At 42.4% G+C, this 22930-nt stretch overlaps 2 protein-coding genes and 1 long non-coding RNA gene across 5 annotated transcripts in view; 1 reads left to right on the top strand and 2 right to left on the bottom strand.

Annotated features, from left to right (window-relative positions):
• Positions 1 to 3903: 3903 nt before the first annotated feature.
• LOC141731043 (uncharacterized) lies at positions 3904 to 12030 on the bottom strand. The gene is made up of 4 exons (XR_012582947.1): positions 10109 to 12030; positions 8109 to 8171; positions 6158 to 6242; positions 3904 to 5617 (listed from the first exon to the last, which is right to left on the bottom strand). It is a non-coding gene; the product is annotated as an uncharacterized LOC141731043 (long non-coding RNA).
• LOC113459370 (stannin) lies at positions 11879 to 20097 on the top strand. 2 transcript variants are annotated; one of them, XM_074553151.1, is made up of 3 exons: positions 11879 to 12035; positions 12905 to 13025; positions 17903 to 20097. In XM_074553151.1, the coding sequence occupies exon 3, from the start codon at positions 17980 to 17982 to the stop codon at positions 18241 to 18243; it is 264 nt and encodes an 87-aa protein (XP_074409252.1). In that variant the 5' UTR covers positions 11879 to 12035; positions 12905 to 13025; positions 17903 to 17979; the 3' UTR covers positions 18244 to 20097. The 2 variants fall into 2 exon arrangements, with proteins under 2 accessions (XP_074409252.1, XP_074409253.1); XM_074553152.1 differs by lacking the exon at positions 11879 to 12035 and adding an exon at positions 12145 to 12512.
• Positions 19371 to 22930, bottom strand: part of TXNDC11 (thioredoxin domain containing 11) — a 30129-nt gene continuing 26569 nt past the window's right edge. For both annotated transcript variants that reach the window (XM_074553149.1, XM_074553150.1), the window contains one exon: positions 19371 to 21259. In XM_074553149.1, the coding sequence (XP_074409250.1) occupies positions 20632 to 21259 (628 nt within the window). In that variant the 3' untranslated portion in view covers positions 19371 to 20631. The remainder of the gene's footprint in view (positions 21260 to 22930) is intronic.

Raw genomic sequence — 22930 nt, 5'->3', positions numbered from 1 at the left:
GAAAACTGACAGTTCAAAGAGAGTCAGGACATTCAAAGCTGCAGAGTCATAAATTAATCATTTTTCATCCAGCACATAAATGCTATATTTTCACTGCATTTCTTCGTTTGATGTCAGCAGTCTACCATATCTGTGAGGCACAGCAGCACACAAGTTCATTCCCCATGATAGTAATCTGACACTATTCACTTTGAATTCTATTGCACATTTTAGAAATATAAAAATTTCACAGTTTCTTCATGTTTCCATTTTGTTTAAACAACTGTGGTGAAATGAAAACAGTAAGTTGCATTTCCTTCCCCTCCACAAAATACTAATCTTGGTTTTCAACTTTTTTCCCTCTGTATGTTGGTGTTTGCTTTCCTGATTGTGCAAGCATTCAGACCTGTCATGCTGTAGGAATTGAGGCATTTCCTATGGAGCCAATTACTTTCCTTATATTTAATCTTCTCTCTCACTCTTTTCAGTAGCATATGAGAGAGTTCAGTGTTATTTTTATGCTCCGTGTTAGAGAAGAAAAATAACTTGCTTTGAAGATGTAAAAAGGGGCAATGGCTGGGACAGTTTTATGTGTATTCTTCCAGATGAGGCCAAACAACCAGAATCTTGTGTCTGATGTCATGCAGAACAGGGATGTATTCTGGTTTAGAATTACATTGCAGTGGGATGGATTTCTAGAAGATTTGAGCACACAGAGATCTCAGTGGCTGTCTTGGGAGCTGAGAGCTCAGCAGCTCCAAAATGAAGAGGGTTGGGGTCTTTAGAATTAAATAGTCAAGCTATTTCATTCATATGGAAGTGTGCAATAATAACTGAACTCAAGGTTCTATACTATGACCTGAATCTGAGCCTTGAGTTAGTAAATCCCTCTTTGAAGTCTCTGGATCCCAAAGGGAACTCCAGGCACTGCACTTGTCCTGTGTATGATATGTTCTCCTCTCACACCTCTTTGTTCTGCGTGTGTCACCACTCCAGACTCTGGTGATGCAGACATGGCTGGAAACAGCTGGGTTATTTCAAGTTCCTGTAGCAGCAAATCACTACAGTTTTTCACAGAGAAGCTTGGACACCTTTAACATTTGGCACAAGGTAAAGGCAAGGTCACTGTTACAGGACATGAAAGTTGGAAATTTCTGTTATTTTATGCAAAAAACCCAGTTATCATCTGTATTTGAATGGGTCACATCATGCAGAGTCTTTCATGCTTGAGGAGAAATGAGCATTTGAAGACCTTTTGACAAGTTCTGCCAGCACTGCTTTGTGAAGTTGTGATGATTCCAGCCATTGCTGCAGTTCATGTGACTCCTTTAGCTCCCAAAAGAACTGTTCATAAAGAACACATCAAGAGCAGAAAATGTGGGTGTTGTATAAGGTATTTTCCAGAAGAGATGGGTATTTGTGAGGGAACACCAAATGAAAAGCCCAACAAAATTTCCCTTTTATAATAATAAGGTTGCTGATTGAATTTTAAAGCTGTGCCCTAAGCTGATTCAGCAACAACCAAGAAAGCGGAGCCAAGATGGATTTAAGGTGCCAAGTTCTTGATCTCTAATTCTGCTGTTAAGTGTATCCAGTAATTTGGTGTCCTAATTACAGCTCTTTCCCTTTTTTTTTATAGGCACTTCTCAGCATACTGGAAGGGAGAGGTGATGCAAAACCTGGGAGGAAGGGCAAATGTAATATCTGCAAAGAGTGAAAATGCCTAAAGTGCATTGACATGACAAAGTCCCTTTAGAACTTGATAATTAAAGAGGGCAAAAAAACTCATTTAGAACATAAATATGCCCTGAAAAGAGTGCAACAGAGTAGGAGTAAGCTTCCTCCTACAGAAGAGTTTAATTTTCACAAAAACACCCTAATTGATCTGATAAATGTGTATAAAGTTTCTGGGTACACCAGGCTAGGATGGCTGGCTGCATAGTAAGTGCAGCTGAAGTGTTTCAAGCTGACTCTTCCATGCTGCCAAGGAATCTCTTGGTTGGACCTTTACTTAAACCCAGCTCCAAGGTTTCAGCTGGCAGCTGGGATTTGGAGAGCACTGCACACTCCCCCTGAAGCAGCACCGTGTTCAGCATCTCTAGCTGAACAAAACTGGGCCACAGGCAGTGACCTGGACAGTGCAAAACTGTGAGTAAAAAACCCACTGCTCCTCAGGCAACAAGCTTTGAATTCTTTCTCCTGTTTGCGTGGCCACCTTAGCCTCACAAAGTCAGAGCAAAGTTTTTTTGTTAAGGAAAGGGAAAAAGGAGGGGGGGGGAAAAGACAGAAAGAAAAAACAGGTTTATACTAGCTAGTTTTAAATATTTCACTGGAATACCCTCTCATGACTTCCACTAATGGATTTTCCTTTTCAGTACAGTAAATTAACTAACATAGGAGTGTGGGCCACAGTTCCTGTCACTGGCTGCTGCTGTGACAGGTGGTGGTGATTATTTTTATTAGGCTATGTATTATGTAATCAGAATACAAATGTAGATTTGGTTTTGCTTCAGTGGAAGGATAGGTCTGGAGGGAAGTAGAAGAAAAAATTCAAATCTCTAGAGCTGCACACATGGCCAATAGTAATCTAATACAGTAGGAAAGGGGATTCTATCAAAACACATGAAAAACTTTCACAGTCTTGCTGTTAATCTTCTGAAAATGTAAAAATCCCTCTTTTATTTTGAAATCGTGCAGGAAAAGTTTCCACTTTTTTCACCTTTCTGCCACACACAAAATTGTATGTAAGGAAAGAAGTCAGCTTATTTAAGGGAACACAACCAGCCCACACTGGAACAAAAGTGTTTCTGCCAGGAACAGACAGGTCTGCAGAGATGGGAACTAAAGTAAAGAAAAGGAACTCTGGCAATGCACTGACACTCCAGCAAACAGAAGTCATCATGACTACATAAAATAGAAATATGACATCCAAATAATCACACTAATTACATCTCTATCCAGATATCTGATAAAAAGCTCCAAGAGAAGCCACTGTTATAAGTGTGAGCAGATCTAAATTGTGTCCTAGTAATATCTTTCATGTTGGAATACCTACAGGTTTTCTTGATTTTTCTGTTAAAAAAAATGTGTACCTAAATCTGGAAGACTATGCCCAGAATGCCTTCATGTCTGACATCCTATATCCACCTGAAGCTACAGTCTGTCCATACAGTGCTTCAACAACAAGTGAAATGGAGAGGAGCAATGTTTGGGATAATCCCCACAAGTGTCTGGGGTGATACTCACACTGCCTCCCAGGGCTCTGTATTCTCCTTTAGCTTTTAAAGCATTTTTCTTGTCCTCCAGATTGCTTGCTCTCTGTTTTTCTTGCTAGTATTCTTACCATGGAGTCTCAGACTATTCAGAGGACTAAAGGAACTAAGGGAATTGCCCTGTGCTCCTCAGTAACTGCTCTCCCAGCAGCAGCATTCACTCCAAGTGCTGTTACTCAATTTGCAATATCCCACAAGCCCCAGTGCAGCCTGTTGTCCTTGCCAGCACTCAGCCAGTGCCATGGCCAGCTGCCAAAACGGGAACAGCCACAGTGTCTGACTCTGGACAGTCTGGGCTGTGCACAATATCCATCACTAGTACAGCTGCAGTAATGAGCAATAGCAGAGAAGCTTCACAGGAAAGTCCAGTAGACATGAGACTCTTCAAAAAACAAAGAGGTCTCTAAAATGGAGAGCAGGTATTCAGATGGGGTGTAAGAGCATCTAGAGAACAGACAAGGGAAAAAAAGAATGTGTCATTCTATTTAAAGGGTTATATCTTTTTCCACATAGCACAGTGAATCTGATTTCTTACAGCAATTAACATAAGCTCCAAAGAATATGCATGTCCAGTTTTGGAATTCTGAAATGCAATGCAGGAAAAAAATTGAAATATTTCCTACAAAAGTTACCTTGCAGGGAATAACTGCTGACTGGAGACCTCACCACCATATAGGTTTTATTTTACAGAAAAATGCAGAGTTGTTTTGAAGCCTTGTGCATTCACCCTGGGGAATCTCCAGAGCACTTTGCACTGTAAGAAAGATATCTTGTCATTAATGACTAATGACTGGTGGGTAATCCTGCAGCAGAGTCTCTTTATCTGACAGGACTCCACACATGGATGACTTGCAGCACAATTACCCTACTGTGGTTGCTAGGTGGCAAATGTAGTGCCTAGAAAACATCTGATGCTGACAGCTACTGTAAACTGTTTTGTAGGAACAGCTTTACCACTGCATAAATTCTGCAATAAAGTTTTCTAAACTAGAGCTATTCCAAACAAAAGCACCACAAAAATCACATTTATACTGAACTTTCGACATATACAACTTAACCCACATTTCTCAGGATAAAAATTTATAAAACCAGAATTTTCTAAAAGCTGAGTCAACAAAACAGCCAGGTCACTAGAGAAAAGACTGTTCTGATCCCCTCACAGTTTACAGGCACTCCTAACTCTGCCCTCCCAGGAGGGACTTGGCACTGCTCAAATAGGCATTGTAGCTGATGAAACAAGCATGTAAAATTTTACTTGCAAACTACTCTTGTGCACTGCTCACCATGCAGAGTTAACACCTTGAATTCCTTGGTCTTCAAACTCCCCCTTCCCTAAGGATTCCCATATGTTGTTAGCTGTAGTGCTCTCCCAAGATGCACACCCTGAACTCTGATCCTTGCAGCTTTGTGGCCTTCAGGAGATGTGATCCTCACACAGCGACCAGGGCATCCTCTACCACCACCAACTTCCAGTTCATACCCTCTTCATCTCTGCTTCCCCTGTCTAAACTGGTCACAGAATGCTACCAACAATTAAAATGTAGCAAAAGCACATACTCTGACATTTATGATTTGGCACAGCATAATGCAGCTACTGTAGCAGAATAAACCCAAATTATGTCCAGTTGCAGATATCGAGAGGGAGAGTACACCTAATCCTAATAAAGAGCAAAAAGTCTTTACTTGACACTTGAAACAATGGAAGTAAATAAAAGAGGGGAAAGTTACAGATAGATCAAGTTGCAGGAATCTGAAGGAGAGTGAAGGCCTTTAAACAACACCATCAGAACAGCTTATGGCTCAGCTTGTAGCATAGTGAGTAATTGCTGGTATTCAGGAAATTAATCTGAATATCTTAATTGCAACTCAAACAATTACTCATAATCAGACTGCTGTAATAATTTCCCTACTAGTAGATAAAACAGCTCCTTCATGTGTTAAATATTGCCCATATTAAATGTTCTGATTGCTCTGGTGCAATATTCCTATCCTGGGTTTCATAAGTTGTGTTTACTCCCAGGAAAACAGGAGGTGTAAACAACATCCAGGCAAAATTTATCAGGAAACTTGCAGGAAAATATGATGACCAGAGTTATCAAAAGACTAGATGAAGCTGTCTGAGTTGATTTGTCAGTTTGGGATCAGTTTTTCAGATTATTTCCATCTTCCCCTTTTACATCACTCAAACCCCCATTTTGTCTCTAAACCATCCCTACCCTCTCTGTCAGCACCAGGCAGTGCATCCTAAAATGCAGTAGCAAATGTTTCATTTGGGAAGGTATCAGCCATGTAGTGTTTTCTGGTTTCCCCAAGAGCTGACACTTCCAGTTTGAGCTGTTTCCTGTGATTTGTTTGCAGAAGTGCTCCTAAAATTCAAAGCTAAGTCAGGCAAATTGGCACAAATATTGAGATAACAAGGGATTTCTTTTTCTCTTTGCTAAGGCAGGAAAGGTTCAAACAAGGCTTTATCAGGAGAGATTTTCACTGCAATGCAATCTGTCACAGAAAATGCAATGCACTGGGGGACACTGATTTGTGTCACTGCTCTTACACAGTTTCAGGAAGCACTTGCTGTAAAAAGCAGGACTATGGTGATAAAGTCTAATAAGACTGTGAAGAAGTTACTAAACGTTTGCCTACTCAGTCTCAAAACAATCCTACTCCAATCTGAATGTTGGAAACACACAAATTTGCAACCTAAACAGATTTTCTTTGGGTTTCCCCAGCTAACACATCCAATACATGTCTTGGAGACAGGAAACATGGCTCCAGTAGGGGAAACAGTAAACAAGGAGAGGGCTAAAAATCTGGTTCAGAGCCACTTTTTGTTTATTTGTCAAATTCACTTAAAATGATAAACCTGAAAAAGAAAGCTTCAGTTCTAATATACAGGATAGAGTACTTACTTATCCATATCTCCAAATTGGCCAAGGCCTAACAAGATCCATACAGAAACACTAAAGCCTTCTTTACAATTGGATTTTTTAATACCTGGAAGAAAGAAGTTACTTAATAAAACTAATTCGCGTGACCAACTCTTCCAGAAAGTCACTAAATCACTCAATTTTTCATTAAATGTTTCTTCATAAAATAAACAAAAAATCCAACCACACACATAATGGTCAGCAATGTCATTTTTAAAGACAATTTTTCTATTTTGGTCCCTGCTCCTCTGGACTATCTGCAGGCTACGAAGGTTGCTAAGCTCGTGCTTATCTAATCTTCCATTTTTGCAGCTGTTCAGCTCCTACTAAGAAACCAGTCAGAAGCTGATTGCAGACTGTTTGTCCTAAGAGATTGCTTTGCCAAAGGAAAAACATATTCTGGGCCACACTACTGATGACAGAAGGAAATAAGAGCATTCTAAGTTCATCCAGAGTAGGAAAAGGCTGCTACACACAGGAACATAAAATATGTGGGGTTTTATCCGTGGATGAGAGAAGGAATGAAAATAAAAACTTCTAGCCTCTGCTTCCAGTCTTGTTGCAAATCTCTTTGTGGCAAAGTTAAATTGCAGGAAATGCTGAACCACTCTAACAGATGTGCTTTCCAAATGTATATCAAGGAATCTGTTCTTCAGCATAACAGAGTTACCTATAGTGCCAAGCAAACACTGTTCCTGCAAAGTGAAGTTTGTTCCACTGCCAAATCTTTAACTAGGAAACCATCCCTTCTCCTGTCTCCTGCAGATTGGGCCTGCAGCCTAATTACAGAGCAACATTTGATTTTGCTAAAAGCTGTCTGTTCTCAATTTAAAAGAACATGTTTTAAAATGACTGTTGGATGTTAAGTAATAACCTGGAGGGATGGGGACCTGACTGCACCCAGATCCATGGAGTGAGCCTGAGATGCTGGCACTCTCCAGATGTCTGTCCTCAGTAGGCTTCCAACTCTGGCAGAGAACTTTAGAAATAACTGCTGCACAAAGGAAATGCTTTGTACCTTGTTCATCAGTTTTCAAGTACAAAAACAGTCTCCAAAGCATGAGACTAAGATGTTCAACACAGCAAATTCATATTTTTACATATTTTAAAGCCGTGGAAGTGAATAGGATATAGCTGCAGCTACCTCCTAGTACTGCAGCAAAATAAAGATTATCCTTTTCATTGTGAATATGATGCATAGCACTGTTTTCACCTTTTATCATCTATGGAGTTACATATAAAAGCTGTATTTTCAGGGCACAATGCAAGGCATCCAAGCAGAAACACCTCTTGTCCCAACTTAGGTTCTATGCCAAAAAAGGGCTTCAGCCTTCAGAATCCTAAATTAAAGCTTATGCTCAGATGGCTTTTAAACAATCCATTTTCCCTGGCCTGGATTCCCAGTCTCTCATCATGAAGTACCACTTACAGCGCTAATCAGAATTAGAGAATGCATCATTCAATTATGCTGTCATATAAAAACCATCTATCTTCTGAGGGTTTTCTTTTAAATAGCTATGGTGGGTGTTCCTAGCACTAATGCAGACGTGGAGTGATTCTACTCTTCAGATATACGGTGAGGCTATTCTCACACTAATCTCAAAAGTGCTTTTACACTTCATGAGTCATATCCATAATTACAAATAGCTGAGTAAAAAACCCAACAGATGCTTTCTTAAGCAGAAGGCTAAGGAAAGCTGGTAGGGTTCCACAGCAGAAGAATGCAAGAAAAGATTTGGGGGCATGTACAGCATACTCTGGTAGAGGAAGCAAATCCTGGTTTAGTATTACCCTGAGGTTTTGCAAAACTTAAAAATAATTAAACTTCGACCCATACAAACTATTCATATACTTTCATTTCTCTTCAGGCACAGAGCTGGATTAATAATTTCTTGTGCATTTCTTTCCCAGGTGAAATAAGAAAATATAAAACCTGCTCAAGTTGCTGGAGAGGGTCAGCTTGGTCCTATTTTCTGTGTATGTGCTCTCCAGTGAACTGTAAGTAAAGGTGCAAGATGTTATTTACACCTCCTCAAATACAGACAGCAGCAGTTTGTCCTTTTTAACAATCCCCCTACAGACCTGCAAAACTGTTCTGTGTGGTCTCTTTCCCTGATAAACTTTCTAGAGTGCACAATGATTCCTGAACACATTTTGCACCAAGGAGTGCTACAGAACAGCAGGAAATGGAACAGATATTATGGGTGTAATATGCATCTGCTGCATATTCTCTGTTTCCCAGTGGAAATAGAGGGAGTAGAAATAGATGATTTATTTTACTGGCCACCATCTCAGAAGTAATACAACATATGCCCCTAATTAAAGGAACAAATATTGACAGTAATTGTTCAAAATTTAAGCATAATGAATATACAAAGAATATACTCAGAGGGCACAGGATATAACTGACAGAAGGAAACTGCAAAAACAAGTACTTTTAAAATAGCCACATTAGCAGACAAGGAGTGCGTGATATAAATTTGCAACAATGGAAACAATTTATTTCTAACAAAAAAAAATACAGGCATATCACAATCTAGTCATTTATTTCTCTGACAGTGGTATAGTCCCTGAAGAGAAACAAAGAATCTCTATAATTAGTAACACTTAAAACAGACACTGCTGGAAACTATGCTTGGGTCAGAGTAGCTGTCACAGTGGCAACCACAAGTGACCCCAGACTTGTTCTGTGGATAATTCCCAGTGAAATCTATAAGCACATGTAATGCTTTAAACTCTTGAGTGCTTGTGATATGAAAACATCAAAGCAGAAGGGTGTGCTTTAAATGACAGCATAAATTCAGAAAAGTGTCAAATCTCTTTATGTAAGTTATGAATATTGAGGAAGAAATTGTATTATCGATAAACTTGTAATTCTTCTCCAAGGAAGAGAAAAATATCCCCTGTAGTAGCATGTTGCATGTTTACAGTTGTACATTAGTTGTACATTAGGTAAGGAGCAAATAAATGAGAGAAAACTCTTAATTTTTTCATCCTTAGCACAGCTGAAGATCATATTACTCAATGGCTTTAACTGAGCTTGCTTCAGCAGCTCCTGTTCTTTGCAGACAGTGGGTTCTTTGCTCCCCAGGTGTGGATCTGAGATCATTAGACCCTTGCCCCTGCTAAAAGCCTTAAATGTTAACTGGGGATGGGTGAAGGAGACAAAGTAAGAGGAGCTTTTAAAGGAATTTTGAAGGATTAACAGCCCTGTACTTTCTCCACAACAGACTGGAAATTTCCCATCCAAGCCTGCACAGAGAAAGCAGCTCATTTTCAAAGATAAGAAACTGATGTGAATGAACCCACTTTGTTCTCCATGCCATTTACTAAATATGAGATACAAAATGACTATTAAAACTTTCTCAAAGGCAAAAAGTTTTCAAATTATACCAAAAGAGATTTCCAGTCTTCTTCTCTTAAGGCTGTGCTATTATTGGATGGCTTTTACCAGTCAGCTTTGTCATAATTGCATTCATGATTTTTGTACAAAAGGGCATGACCCTTCTCCCTGGAATGGATTGGGACACTTACATACCGTGGAGACTCCATCCATGGTTATGTAAGTACAGCAGGCATCTCTGGGGAGATTCAAGTAACAAAATGGGATTTAGATATCTTAGTAAATTACTGGCCCAAAGTCTACCTCTGCATCTGCTTCCCTCACAGAAGGTTACAGCCATGGCCAATGGTACTTTGCCAGACTATTCAGACCATTAGCTACCAACAGGGGAAGTAAACAGTGTCTGCTTACTCTTACCCTTCTTTCAAAAAAGATTATGAGCTTTTAAGGTTTAGTAGTGTTTTATCATATTTTCTGTGGTAGTTCAGTCATAAAGACAGTACAAACGGATGCTGCACTACACTTATTAGATCCAAAGCTTAAACCATTATTCTTACATTAAACAATGACTTCTATAAAAATGTTCTTACCTGGCTGTGGTATCTCAGATATGCCATGCCACCATACATTTCTGATTAACCAAAATACACGATGGTGTGCTTGGGTCAGTGTATACCATGAAACAGCTGCTCTACTAATGCTGTAAACTGGCTAGATGGGATTTGAGAACAGTCCAGAGTTACCTGTCATCTTAGGAAGGTCTCCTGACACACCAACATATCTAACGGGGCTGTACAGCTCCCAGGCAAAGGATGACTTGTGTCTGGATGGCTTAGAGAGCAAGTAGAGGAGGCGACACATCCATGGGGGTACTGGGCCATATTTAGCTTTCCAGTGAACGAGAATGGAAAGAGACCATGCACCTTGTTTCATGCTTATGGTGGACACTGCATTTAAGGAAGGAAAAATTCGTTTTACCCCATAGAAAATTTTGCAGTCATGCTGGCTTTGGTTAGAATTGAGTGAGTTTTCTTCATAGTAGCAGTAGCTAGTGTAGGGCTATGTTTTCAATCTTCCTTGAAAGCAGGGTTGATAATTAAAAGAGAATAAAAAAATGAAGTCATCTGATTCTTTCCCCCATCCTGCAAATCGGAAGCTTGTTTGCTGACTGAAGTTAAACCACGTTATAAACTGTGTGGAAAACAAGTTTTTCTGTAAGTTATTGTGACTTCCAAACTTGATCTTCTATTCCCTCAAAACTCATTCTGCCAGACTTCAGAGGAGCCTCAAACAAGTTGGGATCTCTGTTACCACTAACTATACCCCATCAGAGAAGTCGCGATATTCTTTTTCACTCCAGTAACGACCAACTTCAGCCGAAGGGTGACAAATCCCTGTATTGGGGAATTTCCTAACTGCAGCACCATGGCATGAACTACGGAGTAAAGCTGGTATAGTGGGACTGCGACCTTTCTGCAGGTTTGAGGCAGACGCCCTCAGGGAGGCCGGCGCGGTCTGCTCGGGGCCACGGAACGAGGGCTGGCCGGGCTCTCGGCGCCACCAACACTGCGGCGGCTCAGGCGTGGCCTCCGCTAACAGCGCCCCGTCCTGTTGCTGCCCGGTGAAACCAGAAGGCGCCTCTTGAGGGATCACAGAGGTGTCTGAGGGCTTTTAGCGCGGGGGGGATGGCGAGAAGAGCGCTGGGGCTGGGTCAGCGACGTCCAACGCCCTCAGTGCCTGGCGGGAGCGGCTGTGCCCTCACGCCCTCGCCTTGATGCCGCGCGGGGCTCAGGGCTGAGGGCTGAGGGCTGAGCCGCCGCGGGGAAGGAGCGCGGCCATTCAAGGGAGCCCTTCAGCCTTCCGCGGGCCGCCGGCCCCGAGACCCACCAAGCAACGTCTGGAAAACATGTCCTATGGAAAGTGGCTGTGGGAGCTGGGTTTGTACAGTCCCGAAGAGATTCCGGATGGACCTCATCACTCTCTACAACTGCCTGAAAGGAGGTTATAGTGGGCTGGGGGCCGCTCTCTTCTGCCGTGCCCACAGTGAGGGGAGCAGAGGAAATGGCTTTAAGCTGATACGGCGGCTGTTCGGGTAGCCAGGCAATGGAACAGGTTGCCCAGGGCGGTGGTGGCGGCACTATCCCCGATGGTGTTTAAGAGGCGTCTGGATGTGGCGCTGGCTGATGTGGTTTAGAGATTTTGGGGTGATTCTGATGGTGCTGGATTGACGGTTCGACTGCGCAGTATTAAAGATCTTTTCCAACCTCGATGATTCCACAATTCCATGCCTCTATGATTCTCCGACTCTGTGATTCTCTTCTGTGATTCCATCCTCACCCCTCGCGGCGCGGGGCGGGACCCACGGCAGCTGTCACGGAAAGGGAGGGAAGGGCCGCGGGCGCCCCGCCCGTCAGCTGTTGCTGCCCGGGCCCCGATTGGTGCCGCGCGGCGCCGCCCGGCCCCTGCTATAAGGCGGAGGCGCGGGCGGGGAAGGAGCGGCCGCGGCGAGGCTGGCGGGTGCGTGGGGCTGCTGCGGGATGGTGGCCGCGGGCGAGCGGTCCGGGGGCGGGGGAGGCGCGGCTCGGTTCCTTGCGGGGCGGAGGTGGGCGGGCTCGCCGTGCTGTGAGCCGGGGCGGGGGGTCGGTGAGGTGGGCAGGGACCCGGGTCGGGGCCGCCAGAGTTCCCCCCGAGTTCCCCCGCCCTGGGTCGGGGCCGCCCCTTCTCGCTCTTTGTGTCCGCGCCCGGCCCTGCCGGGTTCTGAGCGGTGCTGAGCGCCCCGCAGGCCTCGCGTGGGCCCCGTGGGTGACTCGGGGCTCCCCCGGCCCGCGCTGCCTCGCCCGGGGCTCGGCCCCGTCTCCCGGCGCTTTGCAGCCGCCCTGCCGTGCTGCAGTCACAAGGCGATGCCTCACGGATCGTCGGCGCCTGCTCGGGGTGGGCGCCGGGCTCCTCTCGGCTGGAGAGGCTCGTCCCTGCTCGCCCAGTGCGAGGAGTTCGGTACGTGCTGCAGGGTTATGTCCAAAGCGACCTTTGCAATGATAATCCGGGAGTTTTCGGTAACGCAAGTTGCTCAAACTGAGTCTTGTTCCTTCCTCTGAGTATCTGCAGTGTACCGTGGCGTCTCGTGCTCTTCCTTTTCCTGACATAAGTGTAGGTGTAGACATTACACTTGTCAGTAGAAATTGCTTTTGAATAAAACCTAAAGAACTTGAAACCACTTGTGAGACTGTTACCTTGATTAGCAGGTAGGTGAAACAGTAAGGGATCTTTCCCTGACAGCTTGTGCCAGACTGGTTAGTAGTTAAACGTGATTATGTCACTGGAAAGCTAAAAGTGAAAGGCACTCAGGATGCAGAGCAGCTAGAGACCAATGTGATCACTCTCCACAGGGGAAGAGCAAGAAGGAAGACTTGCCAGACAAGATCCAAAACCAGTGTGACCTTCGCCTTTAATAAGGTGATTCAGAAACCGTGTGCATAGAGGACTCCTAGCCAGAGCTGCTTCCTGCAGGTATGTGACTGACTCCTGGCATACTTGCTGTCTAAAGAGTTGAGCTGTGTATAAAAATGGTTTGACTGTCAGAAACATCAGGTGCTGTGTGTAGCTGCTGTTACACAAAGCCATTTAAAAAAACCCCAAAATTACACATTTGGAGAGCTACCTTGAATCTAAATTAAAAAAAACCTGGTTTTATGAGCAAACTTAATGTTGGCATCTCAGTAATTTTTTAATATATCAAGAATTAAGCTATGCCAGGGGATATATGCAACATAATACTTCTGGTAATGGAATGTCAGAAATTACTCTTACCATGTCAGGACAGACTTTTCATTAGAGAACCATGTGGACGTGACACTGACAGATAAAAATCTGGACTCTGACAGATGTTTTACCAGCCATGCAATTGCCTCTGAAGTCAACATGGTCTTAACACTGTAAGCCTGTTTCCAGTTCTGCATTAACTGGCTGACATGCCTGACAGGCAGTTACAGCATAAACCTCCTCCACTTACTGTGCTGCTGAGAGTCTGTCTGCTCTTTCAGTTGTTGTCATGTCTGGAAAACATCTTAGACTACTGCTCTCTCATCTCTCCATCTTGCTGTCTTCCGTAAACGACCAACTTCTGTGTGGTTTAGCTTGGTGCAAAGCTTTAAAAGTGACTCTTGATTAAGTCGAAGGTACCACTACACCTCACGTGGGAACTAACTGCTGTTCCAGCCAATGCTGATAGGTATTGGCTTTTGTTCTAACAATTGCTTGAATGCTAAGTTCTTGGAATTCTGTCCACAGCTAATTAGCCACAGAAAAGCTCCTTTCTTCTATTCCTCATCAAAACTATAGTAAGGGTGGGAAGAGATGATTTGCATTGAAACCTTCTTCTAAACAGCTCCCTGTTTCTAAAATAGCCTCTGGCCAAGCCCCAGCTTGTGCAAGGTAACTTGGCATTATCACAAGGAGGTGGTATTAACTGGAGTTAATGAGGAATAACAGTGATGCCATTTTTTATGTGCAAGTGGTGAAGCCTGAGCACTCCTGTATTGTAAAGCCCTTGCTTTCTATGGGTAGTGTGGGTGCTATACACACTTGTGTGCCCGTGGTAAATGTACAGCACTGATCTTGCCAGTGGGTTCTCCCCTTGTCTTCCATTGGCAGGAAGTGTGTTACTGTGATGGGTATGCAGCATTCCTCTAGAGGGATTTTACTAGAGAAGCAGGAGAAGGCATTTTTCACAATTAGAAGCACATTGATTTAGAAGCTGTTGTTGGAGGCTTTTTAAGGAAACAGTTCTGATTCTTTAAAAAAAATTAGGCTGAAGGTCACTCTGATAGTTTTATTCTCACTTCTTTACTGTGCCCCATTTAACTTACTTTAGGTGGAATACTATAATACAGTAGTTTCCACCTCCTCCCCTTCCTGCCACCCCCCCCCCCCAAAAAAAAAAAAAAAAAAAGCCAAAATACTTAATACTTGAACCTTGAACATAACTACTTGATGAGGACTTCAGTATATCTGGTGAACTATTGTAAACTTGCTTTTGAAGCCTCTCCCTACAGCTTTGGCTTGGATGGTAGCAGTGAAACATGCCTGTGGGCATTAAAAATAGTGACCTTAGCAGCATAATGCCTGTACTAATGAAAAACTTGGTTTAGGAACTAATTTCAGTCTTGCACTGCATTTGTCCCCTTGCAGCTTTCTGCAGTTCTGACTGCCTTTCTGTTTGTCCTTTAGTTAGAGCTTCTGAATTGGATAATAAAACTTCACAAATGAATTTCTGAGTAGAAGCTGCAAAAAAGAAAAGCAAGTTAATTATGGAAAAATGGTTTCTAGCTGATGTTTTCACTGCTTGATTGCTGTAAGAACTAAAATAGGCTATTTGCAGTTCACACCAGTCATCTGACTAATCTTGCTAATGAGTAAATATGCTTAGATGCTTGATTTGATAGCAAGTGTGGTGGGAAGGGACATAGCTCTACAAGTGCTACCAAATATATGGATGGTGATGGCAATCCCTTTGAAGATGAGAAATTTACAGCCTCTAAGTGATGAACAAAGGGAGTGCTGCTCCTGGCATGCTCAGAGGGGCTTTTTAGCTCAGGTAGGCTTTAAGGGGAAAGTGAGTCTGAACAATTTGTGGCCTTTAAATCAATTTAAGGGGATCTACAAAATACAGTGTTTCCCTTATCAGGGAGAGTACAGAGACAGCTTAATCTGGATTCCAGTTAGTTGCTGGTGGAAAGAATGGTTGCAAGGTTGGAGTTGTGTGTCCAGAAAACAACACAATCCCAAGGCTTCTCCAGAAGATCTTGCTAATATAGTTCCAACATGCAAATGTACTGTGCTAAGACTGCAGGAGAGCTTTAGTTCTTGCTGTACAATGACTTAAAGCCAGAAAAACAGCAGTGTGAGCTAGCAACAACACCGTAGCTTCCAAACTATCTAAAGCTACTATCACACGCTTCTAACTAGTTGTTTGTGCCATCTGTACAGATGCTTAATACCTGACTTTACATAAGGTGCTGGCTCTCAAATCCCTGAGTGGGAAGAGGATATGCCTGAAGGAAGGATGCCTGCACTTTGTCATTGAGAGGTGAAGTTATTTGAATTCTAAATCAAATAGAAAACATTCAGAATTTTAAAGGTAATCTATGGATTTGACCAAGAAAGGTCTTTAAGAGGAATCTGTAAATTGCTGTGTTGGACTCAAAATTGTCAAGTCATCATAAATCAATCTTGTGCATCCTGAAACAAGACTGCCAGAAAATCCTGGTGATGGAGAGACTGGTGATGTGAACAGTTTCATACTTTATATGGTTGATGCTGTCTAGTCACAGACTGGTGGAGGGGTAGCATCTGCAATAGTTTCCACTATGGAAAACTATTTTCTAGGTGACAGTAGCTGCTTAATGTAAGGCTATGTGCTGACCCAAAGTGCTGTAGAGGAACAGTGGGCTGTCACAACAGTGCAAGCTGCAAAAGAAGCCTCAGTGTGGCTGTGCAGTGTCTGCATGTGAAGCAATGTAAACTATTTTTTATGGTGATGCTGTACTGTTTTGGCTGGATCAAACAGTGCTGCTCTTGAGACATGCCCTGAGGAAAATGAACTACACGAAAGTCACTCTTAATCACCCTCAGCTGATCACCCCGTGTTGAATAAGCATTGCAGACCCAAGGTGATTATTGCAAATCATAGAATTCTCTGGCTGCAGTGGGCACACAGCTCTGCTGAGGGTGTGTGGTGTGGTCAGGTTTGGTTTTACTATTTAGGCAAAACTGAGTCTGCAGAACTTGGCTGGTTGTATCAGATACACTACAAGCTATTGATTACTGTAGTTTACAGGGCTGGAAATGTAACCAGAGTGTCTGCAAGCTATGTGACACTGGATTCTAATGGCACCTGCTAAACTCTGTAGTGGTGTCCTTGCTGAAATGGTGATACGCATGGATCTGTTATTCTATGACACGTCGAGGAGCAAACTTGGTCTCTGGCTTGAGTTGTCTTGGTAAGGATCCTGCACTGTAACTGCCTTGACTTGTGTTGAAATGCAGGTGAGACTTGGTGCAGGTGGGTGTCACTCTCTGTGACCCAGTGGGACTGACTCCTGAGGGGTTTTTGTATGAAGATGCTGTACTTGCACAGCAGTGATGGTGAGGAGGAGCCTTTCCTGGATAAGTGTATGTGGCCCTCATCAGACAGCAGCCAGAAGAGACTCCAGTTACTGCCAGTCAGTGGAACAGGTCCAGAGACAGGCACATGTGCACTTGGAGCTGGCCTTAGAGCCTCTAAGGACTGCACCTTTTGTACCTGAAATGGCAGCATTGAGCCCTAACCTGATTTTTACAGTAGTACTGAGGTAAGAGATGTTCCTGGCTAAGACTGGTCTGGTCTCTACTATAGTCTTGCATGAGTTTGTGTTTTGTTGAAGAGCTAGGGTAATAGGAAAGAAGCACGTTATTCATTCATTACCTTTTATGTCCTAGTTGAAGGAAGGAAAGTGAAGCTATCATCTTTATAAACAGTAACTTTGAAACTAAAGACAAGGCTCACATGACTTTTAAAAACAGGGTTGGGAATTTGGAAGAAGTAACAAAAGACATTTACCTGTATATTTTTTCCTGCAAACAGTACAGCAAACTAAGGAAGTCTTGGAGCTCTTCCAGTTTCCTGCTGCTGCCTCTCTCCCAATTCCAGCTGCAGTCCTAATGGACTATGTTTCTCTTGTGGTTTTAAAGCCACTAAGAGGAGCAGAAGCTTCCATTGTGCTTTGTTAGTTTTAAATACAGCTCTACCTGCTTTTTATGAAAATAGCAACAGATGTTTTATGTGCTCAATGAACAAACAATTAATTACCATGTACCCAGCCCTTGTAAGTAGATCAGTGTTATAGACAGACTTATAGTAATGCATTAGCACTGCAATTACCTTCACAATTAGCTTACCAGTCCTGGAATTGTTAGTATATAAGAAGGATGTTTGTAAATTAAATTTTAAAAAAGGCCAGACACTCAAATGTACTGTTTCTGTAGGATTCCTTGAGGAAAACTAAACGTAGCTGAATTGCTATCAAGTCACAGATTTGAGATTTCACTTGTGATACAGCATTTGTATGAACAGTCTTGAATCTCCCTGTGCTAAATCATAATTCCGTAGAGCTTTCAGTCTTGTCTTGTACCTCCTAGTGAAAATTGTTACCTCTTGGTAGGCTGACCATGTGCTATCTCAAGCATGTCAGAAGCCAAAACATAATTCTGTGATTCTGTGATGAAGCAGCATAAAGCACTGGAGTGCAAGAGGCTCACATGCCCTTGTGGACAATACCAGCCATGAATATAATATTGCTGAATGCAGTAGAACTGCACAAATTCATTATTTATTTTTAAACCTGCAGGAGTTTGAAGATGCATCAAGACTGATATTTAGGACAGAAAAATCTCCTGGAGAAGAGCAGAGCCTGAACTATTGGCCATGTCCATCACAGATCACAGCCCCAGCACGGGAGTGGTGACTGTCATCGTGACCCTGATCGCTATTGCGGCTCTGGGAGCGCTGATTCTGGGCTGCTGGTGCTACCTGCGCCTGCAGAAGCTCAGCCAGTCTGAGGATGAGGAAAGCATTGTGGGTGAGGGAGAAACCAAAGAGCCCTTTCTGCTGGTGCAGTACTCTGCTAAAGGACCCTGTGTGGAGAGGAAAGCAAAGCTAACTCCAAATGGCCCAGAAGCACACAGCTAACTCAGAGCAACACCTGCAGGTGGGCTGTGATCATGACGTGTAACCAGCAGAAGCATCTCAATACTGTGAAGAACCTGGTCTCCTGCACAGTACTCATCAGAAAACATCCTGATGAGAATTAAATGAGCTTTGTTTGCAACTGCATGCACTGAGAAGCTGCATTTTGCATCAGCTGTGTATCCTAATTCCTCTGTGGCAGGAGCTGACTGGCCTGGTGCAATGTCCATTGCCGGCAATGGGCACAGGGATATACTGGTGTGAAGAGACTACTACTGTATTTTGTTACTTGAATGTTCAGCTGAGCCTATTTTGATGGAGCTACTACTGTAATGTGAACTACTTTGCAACTGTGAACTAACTGTAAACAGGCTGCCAGAAACTTCTTGCTTTGTGTTCTGTAGCATATGATGCAACTGTATATAATACACAGGGACTCCTGAACCACTACCATGGATGGGACTCCAGACCTTCCAAACCACATCTGCAGTTCCAGCTTGCTTCTGCTCCTAGATGGAGTGTGCAGCCAGAGCTCCTCCTTTGAACAGTTTACTGGACTGATGCAGAGTACTTCATTTAAAAAGAAGGGATAAGCCTTCAGTAATATGCTGAAGTAGGAAACACAGGAGCAAGAAAGGAAAACTTGCTTTAGCTGCAGCTATGTTGGTTAAATTTTTGGCTGCTAGAACTGAGTTCTCTATGTGTAGCTACTGCTAGGAAACTGCCATTTTGATGGGTTCCAGCCTGGGAACTTATGATGGATACTGAACCCTCAGGGAAAGTCCAGATGGTTTCCAGGTGTTTGAAATGGCAGTAGAGTAGGCTTCTGTCTTCCATAGGTCTGTGTGCTGAAACTGCTTAGTGGTTACTTAGCAGAACTGGCTTAAGTGCAACTAGTATAAATTCTTCCTAGAACAATGGTTTGTGTACTTAGAGTGTACGTTAACAGCCTGTTAAAAAAAGGCATTTTGTAATACATACAGCCAGACAACTCTAGAATTCAGTTAATGCATCTTGTATATAACTTTTGATGGAACTGTACTACAACAGGAGAAGTTTCAGTCTTTTCTACTGTTGACAGGGGCAAGAGTTATTGCTGGTCAGTTTGTAGAAGTTTTTAGCAAGCAATGGCCAAGTCCTTCGAGATAACACATTTCCTGCTCTGTGCTGGAGTTCAGCTATAGGAACTGTAAAAAGGTGTTAAATGGGAAGTTCTGGACTGCAAAGGTTTGGGGAGAGAAGAAGGAACAACACTGAGCAGCCACAGGCAGCTTATGTATTCTAAAATTCTTCCTGTAGGGACATATGCTTTGAGGTCACTGGCCTGTTTTCTATTACTTTATACATGGCCTCCTTTGCATACTGATGTTTTTAAACACTTAATTGCCTAGCCTTAATTCAGCTCCAGAGGAAGCATTAGACTTGCTTCTTGTACTTGTACATATGGAATAACTTAAGGCCTAGCAAGCTTGCTTGAGAATTTCAACCATATGCAAGGCAAGAATGGCCTAGACAAAAAGTTGTCCCCTTCTTCTACACTAAGATGTTGAATTGCTTTGTTAGTGCTACATTTGCCTTTTTAAAATTCAAAGCTGTAATTTGAAGCAAAAAATTGCTCTCAGTAGTAAAAAGCTCCTGCTGTTGCCTCTTGAGTACAACATATGGGGTACAGCTGATAATGTTCTTACCCTGACACATGCTTTTAAAAACACTGCTCTCAAGAGACCTGCATGTATAGTCAGACCAGTCCACTTAAATAGCTGTATTTGAGACCTCCAAAAAGCAAAGAAAAAAAGGATTCATTCAGTAAGACTTCCTCTAGTTTTCAGTAGAGAACAGTTCACACATGGCTCTTGTGTTTTCCAGACAATCAGAATACCAGTATACAAAAGTGATACAAAGTGCTGAAGTTTGAGAACAGAACAGTTGTAGCAAGATGACTTTGTCCATTGAAGTTTACTGATTACACAGATAAAGTATCTATTTTAATTCAGCAAAGAGAATGCAGTGTAAAGGGCAAATTTCAGAAATTATGGAAAAGTATAAATCAAAGGTCTGATTTCCTTTCTAGCAGCTGTAAGAGAAGCCAGTGAAAACTAACTGGTCCTTAGTCAGAGGTGCTGCACGCTGCTGCCCCTACAAACCAGTATCTTTCATTTAAATGGACAGGTGTTTGCAAGTTAGTGCAATAGTAAAGTGCAGAAAAGTGTTTTCCATTCTCCTCTTCTCTTAAGATGGGGTATCTAATAAGTTGTTCAAGTATACAAAAATATTCCATTTGATTTTTCTTTTTCTAGATCATGTGGGGGGAAGTCTTTATTTACAATGAATGTCAATAAAATTTGCATAAATACCTACCCAATACTGCATCAGTTGACTTTGTGTAAGCAATTATTCTGTCCTATTTCCACTACTGTGCTCTGTCTCTATGGTATCAATATTATCAATCCTTTTTTCCTCTAAAGCAGCAGTAGCTGTTGAAAGTGATATATCATTATCTTCAGAAAGTGTTTGCTCAGATTGAAGGGGTTCTTCAATTTCATCTTTGCTCTGTAGCTTTCCTCCTCTTGATGCCACCAGAATTCTCAATAAAGCATTTTCTTTAAGGAGGTTTTCTGATGCATCAGCTAATTCTTGAAGCTTTTCAGCCATTTCTAATAATTCTTGATTCTTCTGGTCATATGTGGCCTGTAATTGCTCACTGTGGAGCTGCAGAGTCTTGTGCTGCTTTTCCAGTGTGTGTTTTTGCTGCTGCAGTCTCTGTTCCTCTCTCCTGGCTTCAGAGAGCTGTGCTTCAAGCTGGTCATGGGCCTGATGAAGGGCACTGATTTCTGATCTCAACTTCTGAATTTCTCTCTCCAAGTGTGAGATGTGTCCTTGCTGTAGAACTGACTCTTTATGTAGGCATTCTTTGGTACAGGGCTCTGATGGAGAAGGACTTGAATGATGTAAAATGAATTTCAGGAGATTAGGAAGGTTAATTGAAAAGTCTTCAGGGAACTTCACACTTTGCTCCTTCCTAGAAGGACATAACAAGTTAATAGTAAAGTACTCTGGAAGGTTAAGCATAATTTTACCTAAGCATCTGCTGTTTAACTCCAACTTGATACCTTATTTTTCATCAAGTATGGTCAGTACAGCAGCTAAGAGAAAACCTAAACTCATGTAATAGAGATAGATCACACAGATTTTCTTTTGATGTTCATTTTTCCCTGTGTTCCATCTGAGTGCTCTGAGCATCTCTGCATGGGACTGGTATTTGAAGAAAAAATTCCGTTAAATCTCAGAAGATGTATTTAATTCTTAAAAAAGAAATATTCATGATCATGGGTTATGAGCTTCAAGTACATATTAAAGCATCACTGTATGATCAGAGCACAGTGCCATTAGTATTTGTAAGTTGAAGGATGATGTTTAAATGTTCTTAAGTCTACATATATTATTTAGAATCTAAGTCCAGATCTATAAAGCTACACAATGGGAAATCACTACTTTGATTAGAAAAAGCAGTAGCTTAGTGAGTTCCAGCACCTGAAAGCCATGGCAAGGGAGCAGTTTGCTTTTAAACAGTAAGTCACTTTAGTCAGAAGTAAGGCCCTGTCCAAAAATAAATCTCTTCACTTGTTCCTTTTACTGCTTTGTCTTTATGTCCTAAGTGATGATGGAAGCAAACCAAACCAGGTTTTCCTGTTGGTGTTTTCCCCCCCTGAAGCTGTGAACACTAAGCCAGCACATGGAGCAGGTAAGCCTCCTTGCCTTCTACAACAGCACAAACTGTTACAACAAGAAAGGCCAAGAACAGCAAGTACCAAATTTCTTCCTCAAGACTATCAGCCTCTAAAAAACAGCTCCAGCTGTGACAAATGTTACAATTACTGCCCTTTGTGAACCCTGTGCACACATATAAAGCCAACTATCCTAAGGACTAGACTGGAAGTCACTCCTGCTCTTCTCTGTCTGAACCAGTTCCACCTTCAGCCTTTCCCTCAGCATGTTCCAGTGTAACACCACTTCCTCCTGCAGCACAGCCACTTCCACCTCCCCCTGTACACCTGGGAAGCCAGCTAACAGTTTATCACTGTGGGTCTGCTCCAGCTTTGCCTGTCAGCAGTGTATTCTCTCTTTCCTGAGGCAGCCATCAAAACAAGGAAGAAAAGCTTAGTTTGCTTCCATCTAGCTGTCAAACTGATGACTACAGTAATGGTAAGTAGCATACATTCAGATGTGGGTTAATTATGTAAGTGAGAAAAAGGACAGAGAATAAGCCCAAACAAAAATGATTGCAAAGCAAGAAAGCGAAATTCAAGTACAAAGCCTAAAAGGCTCATGGTGATCTTGTACAACACAAACCAGATAACTTTTTATGTCCTCTTGTGTTTAACATCATGTCCTGAATTGGTTACAATGTGCATCTGGAACAGGGGAGTTCCTTCCTTACCAATTACACTTCCCTCAAAAATGCCTTCTGTAAAATCCAACTCATAAACATGTGCGATATAAAAACATTTCATTTCATTTACTGAAAACCACTTACTGTACAGCAGGTAGAAGACAGATACCATCTTTTATCAATAATTCAAGAACTTCAGTCAGATGAGGCTCCTGCTCATCGAGATTAAGCTATTTCTGGCAGAGTGAGCACCATGACTGTTCCTCCCCTGCAGACTCCTGATGATGGACCAAGTTACTC

The sequence above is a fragment of the Zonotrichia albicollis genome, chromosome 16 (assembly GCF_047830755.1).
Source record: "Zonotrichia albicollis isolate bZonAlb1 chromosome 16, bZonAlb1.hap1, whole genome shotgun sequence".
Classification (NCBI taxonomy): Eukaryota; Metazoa; Chordata; class Aves; order Passeriformes; family Passerellidae; genus Zonotrichia; species Zonotrichia albicollis.
The sequence above is the reverse complement of the archived record's forward strand: the minus strand, read 5'-3'. Positions and strand labels throughout refer to the sequence as shown.